This window comes from Populus alba, chromosome 3, assembly GCF_005239225.2.
Source record: "Populus alba chromosome 3, ASM523922v2, whole genome shotgun sequence".
Lineage (NCBI taxonomy): Eukaryota > Viridiplantae > Streptophyta > Magnoliopsida > Malpighiales > Salicaceae > Populus > Populus alba.
Genome location: NC_133286.1, coordinates 14540405 through 14550395, shown reverse-complemented (window position 1 = coordinate 14550395; position 9991 = coordinate 14540405). Strand labels below are relative to the sequence as shown.

At 31.2% G+C, this 9991-nt stretch overlaps 1 protein-coding gene across 1 annotated transcript; it reads right to left on the bottom strand.

Moving 5' to 3' along the window:
• Positions 1-4242: 4242 nt before the first annotated feature.
• LOC118028581 (monocopper oxidase-like protein SKU5) lies at positions 4243-8527 on the bottom strand. Its single transcript, XM_035032205.2, has 9 exons — positions 8210-8527; positions 7825-7934; positions 7378-7648; positions 7144-7282; positions 6132-6498; positions 5406-5771; positions 5219-5297; positions 4737-4936; positions 4243-4647 (listed from the first exon to the last, which is right to left on the bottom strand). The coding sequence occupies exons 1-9, from the start codon at positions 8351-8353 to the stop codon at positions 4545-4547; spliced, it is 1779 nt and encodes a 592-aa protein (XP_034888096.1). The 5' UTR covers positions 8354-8527; the 3' UTR covers positions 4243-4544.
• Between the last annotated feature and the right edge of the window lie 1464 nt (positions 8528-9991).

Genomic DNA, 9991 nt, shown 5'->3' with positions numbered 1-9991 from the left:
TTTAGTTAATGATTTTAGAGAGTAAAATTTTTTCTGATTTTAACAAAAGTTTGGTAGAGTTTCTCTTACTTAGAAATTATACGCAAAATTTTATCTAGCTTAATAATACCTGCAAGTAACCATAATAAATTCTCATATTTCATAATCAAGAGTAGCCTCATTCTTACCACTCAAAACAAAAATCTTAATTATTTTCACCCATCATATTTACGAACAATAGTTCTATATAAGAATGTTTTTATAAGACAAATACAAATAAATAAACATTTATACATACAAAAAGAATGTGAAATATTTAAATAATACAACCCATTTTACTAATTGGAATCCTAAATATATCAATATAACTCATATATCTATCTATATCTACATGATAACTAATTTATTATTAATTCAACAAACTCTAAATTCATGTCTAAACCCTAAACACTAATTTCATTTCAACTAAATCAAGTATAAATTAAATATAAAAATCATATATTTAATAGTAATGTAGTATGTTTATCTAGCTTGTTACACTAGAAAGTGTTGTGGCAGCAAGTATAACAACGACAACAGCAGTAAATTTTAAAGAGAAAAACATCTTAGGATCCTTGAAAACTAAGATGGGTTTTAGTTTTTTGTATTTTAAGGGGAGAAAAGACAAGTGATTGATGGGTTTCTTATAGAGTTGAGAGTTGTTAACGTTATTTTTTAATGACATGAGGGTTGTATCCGTCTAAATTCTTTGATCTAGAAAGGAATTTAAACTTTACGACATGTTATGTTTTTTTTAACGCAACATATTAAGTTGTTAATCACAACAATTATTTTGTTGTGTTTGAAAAATAATGATATTTAATAAATTTCAAGCTTCTTCTGAAACATCACAAATTAAAATTGTTCATTTTCATATTAGGTTAAATTGCTAATTTTAAATAATAAATAATAAAAAAAAGGAAATCAATACTTTGTATGTTTACTGTCGGTAGATTTACTAATACGAAAAATAAAAATTTTACATTGATAAGTCGCTTTCAAGCACTGAAAATAAAATTAAAAGATCTATCATGAATATTCCATGAAAATGTAATTTTTTTTTTAATTTTTTTTATATATTTCTTACTTGATTTTATAGCATGAATTAATTTTCTTTTGCTTTAAATTGCCTAAAAAATATTGAGACATTATTTAATATTTTTTTTATTATAACTTGATTTTGAAATCATGATAGGTTGTTGTTTAAAAAAATAGTGTTTGCGGAAAAAAAACATGATTTTTGAAAAAAATAAAAAGATAAATTAATAAATAAAAAAATGAGGTTTAGATTGAAGATGTATTTTTTCTCCTATTTATTCCTAACGATTGATTTATTTTTCAAACCTTCTTTTAATTGTGGCTACCTTTTATTCAAGAAATATGCTACTAATAAAAACTTATACCATTCTTTAAATAAAATTAAGGTTTTTTTATGATGGTATTATTAATTGCTTTATGAATACTTATGTATTAACTTAATATGCAGAAATTTTAAAATAATTTGCTCACTGATATTGAATGAGAATAAAATATTAATTGTCTTGGCTTTTTTAATGTAGATATACCATTTAATTTTCTAAGATTTATTATTCTCATATTTGTTTTCATATAGTTTTGTCAAAATGATTGATTTATGAGTTTTTAAATTTTTTTTTTATTGAAACTTGCTTTCATAATTATAATATTTTATATAAAAAAAAAATTCATCAGAATCAAAAAGAGACACGTCAAAAATCAAGCTTTTGGTTAAACAAATATGCAATTTTTTTTTTGTTCAAAGTGTTATAGTTTTTCCAAATATTTTTTTTTTCATATTGGTGTTGTTTTGTATTCAATGAACTATGTTCTAATAAAAAAAAAATACTTGCTTTATTGTCAAGACAAATAAAATTTCATGAATAAGAAAAGATTATTTTGACATAAAAAATATATTTTTTCCTCCAAAATTATATTTGTTATCTTTATTGTAAATGTCTATTTTTATTATCATAAATTAAAATAAAATATATTCCTAAAAAAACGGTTATTGAACCCAGCCAAATAACAAGTTGTTCGGGTTAGGCGAGTTGACCTGAGTCAATCTAAAATATTTCTTGCCATGAATTGTGTTACAAGGTGTGTTGACATAAATGGATTCAAAATATTAGCATTTTGATATTTAAAAAAACTTTAAGATGATATTTTTTTTTAAAAAAAAAATCAAATTAAATTTTAACCGGATTAACCAAGTCACACCCAGTCAACCCCTAGCCCGATTTATTTCGAAACTCAACTCAAAGGGTAACAACACTATCAAAAAGCAACAGCGCACAAGCAACTAACTAGTAAGATATATTAATTGGTGTGTGTTTTTATTGTTGCCGTACGCCCATAACACTATAGATGTTGTACAATGTTTTTTTTTCAACGATAGTTAGAGTTTTTGTATTTTTTTAAATTTATTTTTTATAGTTTTATTTTTATATTTTAGTCCTCATACTTTCATTTTCATGGTGTTTTTAGTCATTTGGTTCTAAGAAATAAGAGAGAAAATCGTAGAAAAATGGTGAAAAAAAATATTTTAGTTAGCCATGTTTCAATTAAAAAAAAGGAGCAATATTGATGTCAATGGCTTCTTTTCAGAGATGAGGGTTTCAATAAAGGTGTTTTTAGCCCTCCAACATGACAATGACAAAAACATAGATCAAAGCCCGTGAAGTCTTTTTATTTATTTTGATTTTCAATAGTTGAAGTGACGAGGAGGTGTTTTGGGGGTTGGAAATGTGATTATTGAGATTTCTTAAATATTTTAGGCGTATTTTAAAGTATAAACATGCTGAAAATTGAGTTCTTGAAGACCAAAAATCTAGCCTCAAATTACAATTATAATAATACTAAGTTTGCTGGAATTTTTTATTGAGCACATAACATGGTGTCCGCTCAATTAACAAAAAAGAATAATACTAAGTTTGGTCCATCCCCAAACACACATTGTCTTTCATTTTTAAGGCCAGTGACACGGGTCTAAGCCTTCTAGGCCCAAAACAACTTTGGTTTTTAATTTAAAATAAATTTTTATTTAAATTAAACATTACAATTCTAATTTTAAAAAAATCATTTGATTATGTTATAATTTTTTAAATAAGTTTATATTTTTTTATGGTTATAGTTGCAATAATTTTTTAAATAATTATATATGAGCCTAATATTCAAATGAGAATAACATACATATTTTTTAGTGGTAATTTTATATGATTTCATGAATTAATTATTCTTTGGTTTTTTTATACATCCCCCGTAAAAATTAAGATGAGATGAATTTTTAAGTTTTTTCTCAAGCTTAATAAGTTTTTATTTAAAAAAAAATTGCTTCTGATAAAAAAAACATGTTTTTTTGTAAAAACAAATAATAATAATAATAATAAAATGAATGAATGAGAATTTTTCCTCAAGAAATAAATATTTTAGCTTCTTAATTTAAATTATTGGGATTCTAGTGAATATTTATTTTAATTTTCTTGGTTTTTTATTAGAAAAATGATTGTTAAAAAAAAAAACATTTAAAAAAAAACATAGAAAGATAATTTTACACCCATGGGATGCTGCAGAATAATTTTCAAAACTAATTTTAATTTAATTTTGTGACAACTAAAATAAATATTAAAAAGAATTTGAGGGATTTAATTTTTAAAGAAGAAAATAAAAATTGCTTGAGCCTGACCTCCTAATCTTTTAGAAAAAATAAAAATAGTGTAGGTTTATCTCCCTTGACCCAAAACCTTTTTTTAATTTAAAATAAATTTATATTTAAATTAATAATTACAATACTGTTTAAAAATAATTTGATTATGCCTTACTTTATAATTAAGATTAAATTTTTTATAGCTATTTTTAAAAACTTTTTTAATAATTATATATGAGCTACAACGTAACAGATAGTTAAAATAATTACTAATGAAAAAGATTCGTTTTTTTTTCCAAAACATAAGTCAGTAACAAGAAAATGAGAGTTTCTTCTCAAGAAAAAAATGTGACTTCAACTTAAGAAATGCAATTTTCTCCTCTTAAGAATTTAAATCGTGCAAACTATTACAGGTATTTATTTTAATTACAAAAAATTAAATAAAAATTAGCTTTAAGAATTATCATGCAGCATTGCACCATCTAGCAGAATGCCCATTTGGTGTCGAGATGGATGGTTCCTGCCTGAGAACCAAAAGTCAAAGTCTCTTAACAGTTCGAAAGTGAAAAAGAAAGATTACTTGCTTCAATTGAGGAAAGCATGCAAAACTACATTAGTCGAATGTTACTGTATTGAAGATTTGATGAATTCCATCAACGCATAAATTACAGGTATTAAAAGAATGATAATCCCAATAAATTAAACAAAGAAACCCAGGGGGGAGACCAAAATACATGTCAAAATCACCGAAGATTCTTATCGACAGGACTACACACCTAAAGCGCACTCACAAGTCCCAACCACAAATCGCACTAACAAGAGGCTCAAACAAGCAGCGGTGATGGCAAGATGTCACAAGGGAACATCAGCCAAAAACGAACATCAAAGCACAGACGGCCATCAGCAGGGTGAAGAACAGCTTTGATCTGTTACCTGTGATTGATACGGCGAAAGAAATATCCTGTGGCCTGAAAGAAGGAAAATGTGCAATCAGGATCACGTCACTCCTATGAGATGATTAGAAGAATGTAAGAAACAAAAGAACAATGGTCTATACTTCTGGAATTTGCTAAGTGCACCACAAAAGAGGGCATTGTCTGGAACAGGCAACTCGGTTTTGTTGGTGTCCTCTGGATTGACAATTCTGACATACGTTTCCTGGCCAAGATACCAGGAGTCAAGGTTTTCAGTTCTGAGGTTCCAGACTCCAACATTGTCAAGCGAGACCAAAATTGCCGTCCATGCCCCAGGATAAACCTGGAAAGATTAGGAGATTCAGATTATAATCCAGTTGCACACAAGAAGGACGATAACTATATGGAAAGTCAGCACTATTGATTAGTTTATTCTTGGTTCTGGCCTGTCAGCACCGTTACCACCAGTTAATGAGTAATGACTAGCTAGCAGATAGTTTAAGCTGGTATATTTGATAGAAAATCTTTGCGGGGAGAGGAAAATTGATGACTAAAAATTGTGACATAACCAAGAGTTTCAGAGGCATTGAATAAGATTGAGAATATAAATCTTTCAACAGCATACCTGGACAGTGGAGCGTGCGATGCCATCCCACTTATTATATGTTCCCCTGCTGTTATCTGTCCATTCACCATAATCCATCCTGAAATAAATCAAATGAAGTGCAGGTGACTAAATGTAAATTCCCAAAACCCTTTAAACACATGGATGAACGTAATGAAGTGTTTTGGGGATGGAAATGAATTCCTACCCCACAACAAAAACTGCATATCCACTTAGGTGATAGCTCTGCATCTTGGTGTCATTGTTCTGCAGAATGACTTCCATAAATCCCCTGTATGTTCCATTGATCACTGACGTTTCCATTTTAGATGATCCTGTTAAGGGCCTGTTGGGGAAATCAAGCTTATACACCCCCTTCACTTTGAACTGGTCTGCAAGCCTGATTGGAGTAGCAGGATTGACAAATGATATCCCACTGAGAGTCGCTCGTCTTTTCCCATTGATTGTTACCAGTGGCTTATTTTTCAACACGTAAACATCAGTCACATTGATTGAGCCATATCTGAACGAGCCTTGTGGGTTGGGACGTGCACCACTCGCAGAAACATTCCATCTGCATAGTTTGAGCATAGAATCCTTAGAGTTGACACAAGAAAGTTTCTAATAATGTGAATAGTCTATTAAAACTATGAAATTCTGTTAAAATTGGATTGCAGGTTATTAAAATATTTCCCTTTTGGAGGAGCATGGAATAACCAGCTTATTTAGGCTTTCTATTTTCTCAAATTTTAAAGCCATTTTTTTCTCAAATCAGAGCTCCAATAATATTTACAGGAGAAGATGAAATTTTTAAACAGAGCACTCATATAGTTCAGAATTCCCACACCACGATTCTGCTTCAATACGTGACTGTGAAGTACTGGTTAGTATAAAAACAATGAGGCAAGGCATTTTAACCACGATAGAAGCCAACCTGATGGATCTTGCTTGGTTCATTGAGAAGGTTTTGTCAAACTCATCATTGGGTGCATCTGGAAGGGGACCCTTTGCCTTCCCCTTAGAATTTGTGTAATGCAAGATTCCAACGCCAGTAACCCTTTTCCACTGTGATTCATTCACAAACCTTGCGCTAGCTACAATGTAGTAATCAGTACTTGCGTTCTGATCCATGGTCACCAAAAAAGAATAAGATTGTCCTACATGTATATCTAAACTGGTATAATTTTGTTGCACTGTATATGATCCCTCTGACTCAGCTAAGAGCAGATTGTGGTTCTGGATCCTGAAATTCAAACTAGTTGAAGTTCCGACATTGTGCACACGGAGGCGATAGGTTTTTCCTGTCCATTATAGCAAAATCAATTATTTAGAAGTGTGAACATGATATTTAGGAACTCCATCATAAGTAACACAGTAGAACAACAGTAGTAAGGAAGTTTCATTCTAACATGATGCATTAATTTTTTTATTACTATCAAGTTGAAAGTTGTGTCCTGTCCAATCAAATTTATGATTAACATGATGCATTAAGTCATTTCAAACAACCATATTTCTTGAACCAGTCAATCATTTAAAACCATTTCTACCTTCAAATTTGGAGGCCAATGATAGACTGAAAATGGCTAGTTCACCAAATTCATGTGCATATCAACATCTACATTATTAGTACTTCTTCCATCCCCCTCTACTCTATCATTATTTTACTCCATGAGTTATCTCACAACAATACCCATCAAGAAATGGTAAATCGTATGTGTCTAATTATCATTATCAAACTTAACTCGAAACAAATACAGCATGGTGCAACCATCAGAGACATGAGCAACTAGCAGGACATAAGTGTACCCAATTTGAAAGGTGTGAAAGCTGTGGGGAAGCGCTACTCAAGGATAAATTCTAACACAGGAACCGAGCAATTCCATTCAGTAACAAGGATGGAGCTACTACTAGGATCTATGTCAAAATATAAAATGTAAACTAATCACCTGGTTGAACTTCAATGGTTTCGTAGTCAATGCCATCAGGGACAAGTGTAGCGTTATATTGGTAAGGACCTTTGCCATTAATAAGAACTCCATCTGGCATCCCTAGATCTTTCCCAGCATCAAGAGCCTTCCTCAAAGCCTTCGATCCAAAAAAATAAAATTCAGCATCAAACAATGTATTCCAAACTCCCATCAGCATCCTGACTATTAAAATTCAACATGCTATATACTAACCGTGTGGTTCCTTTTGTACCAATCACCAATCAAAATGACAATGTCCCCATGTGGAGTATCAAAAGGAATTGGAATAATAGCCCGGTTGTTTATAATAAAGCTGCCAAATCCACCAGAAGTTCTCTGCATATGGAGAGAAGGGAAGTAAAAGAAACTCCCTATCTGATCTTTAACTTGAAACTGGTAAGTCCAGTTCCACTTCGGAGGAATTGGACAGTTAGTACCAGGAAGCCCATCTTGCCATGAACTTCTCCTTTGTTGAATTCCTGACCTGTGTCATCAATCATGAAATTCCAGTCACTAAAAGAAGTATATATCACCATTTATACTCTAAATCGCCTCATATTTTCACTGTTCACAGCAAAAAAAAGGGTACAACAGTGAACCACTTCTGTTCACACTTAGATTCAAATTAACACCAAAAATGCAGCAAGGAAAGAAACAAACCAGTGGATAAGGAGATTATCATCCAGTTTGTTCCTAACATTGATAGCAACATTGTTGTTAGTGGTCACATTGATAGTAGGACCAGGAAACTTCCCGTTTATAGCAATGACCTGAAAAGAAAATGCAAAGTAACACCATTTCAGCATCACTAACAAGCTCATTTTACTCTCCTGGCTAAATCTACAGCATTAACTTCAAGCAGTCACTGCCTAAGCAAAACTTAGCAGATCTGAAGCTAATAGAAACTGTGGAGAAACTAAAGCAAACCCAGTTGTCAAAAATCAACACCAAGTACACTCACATGAAAAGATCCACTGAAAGTAGCGTAAAAGGAGTTGGAAATGTAGAAAAGGAAAGCGAAGGGAGAGAGATCTAAGGGACTAACCTGCTGAGGCACGCCAAGAGGAGAAGCAGTGATGTAAGAGACTTCAAAATCATAGCTAACAAAAGGATCTGCAGCTGAGCACAAGCTCAAAAGCAAGCAAGTGTAGATAAGAAACAAAGCTAAAAACTTGCTACACAAAACCATTCTTTAAACAGCTTTTGATGTTCAAGTACAAACAAAATTTTAGAACCGAAGTTTTTTCTCTTGGTTACGGTTACATCACAAGAGATGGGAAAAGAAGGGGAAGAAACTAGAGCCTCTGAAGAGAGATTTTGTGTGTATTTTATGGACAGGGAGAGAGGTAGAGAAACGGCTGTATTTCACTTCACCTTTATTTTAGTGGTGCTTTATTATTATTATTATTATTATTTTCTTGGGCTTGGTTAAGAAATGAGCAAAAAGTGCAAATTGTGACTGATCCCCAAGCTTTTTGTCGGTAACCAGTCATAATTCGTGTGTGAAGGAGAGAGGAAGAGCAAGGACAGAATTGTAGTTGTCGACAGAGAGAAACGGAGTGACAGCCAGTAGCCAGTTCACACATGAAAAACAATTCATAAAATTTTGACCGTTGTCGATTCTCGAAGACCCCAACGTTCAGATCCCCTGAAAATACCACATGCTTTGCCAGCCAGTGAAAGCTAATGGCCCCTACGTGGGTTTTTTTTTTTTTTTTTTTTTTTGTGGAAAATGTTTTGCTCATAATGTTATCCGTATACTGTTAGCTACGTTTTAATTTAAAAGTAAAATGTTATTTTCACGGCTCATTATTTATTTGATATTTAAATAATAAATTATTTACCTCAGTAATTTCTTATAAAAGGTTTTATATTGTCCGTCAGTTATAATACACCTCTTTTTTCACAGGAAAGAAATCTTCACAAAATAAAATAAGTGAAATTTCTCACATAAAAAAAAAAAAAGTCTTTGGTCTAAAAAAAATTATGTGATTCTTTCATCTAAGGCTTGGATAGATCGACAAAGATTTATCAATATCTTTAAATAGTTTGATATTTATATTTTTTTAGAATTGATTATTATAACTGAGGATATTTATTTTTGAAGTTACGCTTTTAATTAATTGAAATTTCGAGATGATATTGTTAATACTTGATATCAGAGTAATATCTGTAGCCTAATTTTTTAATCAATAAAAATTTAACCCCATATTGATGACATCAATAGTTGTAATTAATAATGGAAATACAATGATTTAACCCCCACATGATAATTGTTGTATTTGAGCGATTAATTAGGATGGGATAGAAATATTTTGTTAATAAAAATATAATATTAATAATGTAGCTGCCCATACATGATATGCGACATATAAACCAAGAAACGTAAATCGTAAAATTACTCGCTTCGATGGCTGAAGAAATCCCACATGATGGGAGTGGATAATGGGAGCATTTTCCCTTAATATACAAATGGGGTATTTATTATTATTAATGAAGACTATTGTGGTAGGATTTGATATTTATATAGAATTAGTGTTATAAATAATATAGCTTTTGGGATGATGTCTTTCGCTTAATCAAATCTAGATTTGCCTTAATTCTTGCCTAATCAAAAGTCTGTCGTTGTTTCAAGCTTCCTTGTGAAAGATCCTTGCAAACCGAGCCAAAAATTAATTTAAAAACTAATGCGGGTGGCGAAAGCAATATTTGAGTAGTGAAAAAAATCGCAGGCTGTCGTTTTGGTCAAGAACTTGACAGGGAAGAATTCTGCAGATTAAAATCGACCCCTTCCTAGAGAAGAACAAAAACTTTTATACGAGCAGCA

Bases quoted from the DNA above. Each gene is read 5' to 3' on its own strand.
- LOC118028581 (XM_035032205.2), bottom strand. From the start codon at position 8,353: ATGGTTTTGTGTAGCAAGTTTTTAGCTTTGTTTCTTATCTACACTTGC. The intron at 4,937-5,218 runs GTATGCTGTTGA...TAATCTTTCCAG, and splicing joins TCGCACGCTCCACTGTCCAG to GTTTATCCTGGGGCATGGAC. The intron at 4,648-4,736 runs GTATAGACCATT...TCCTTCTTTCAG, and splicing joins GCACTTAGCAAATTCCAGAA to GCCACAGGATATTTCTTTCG.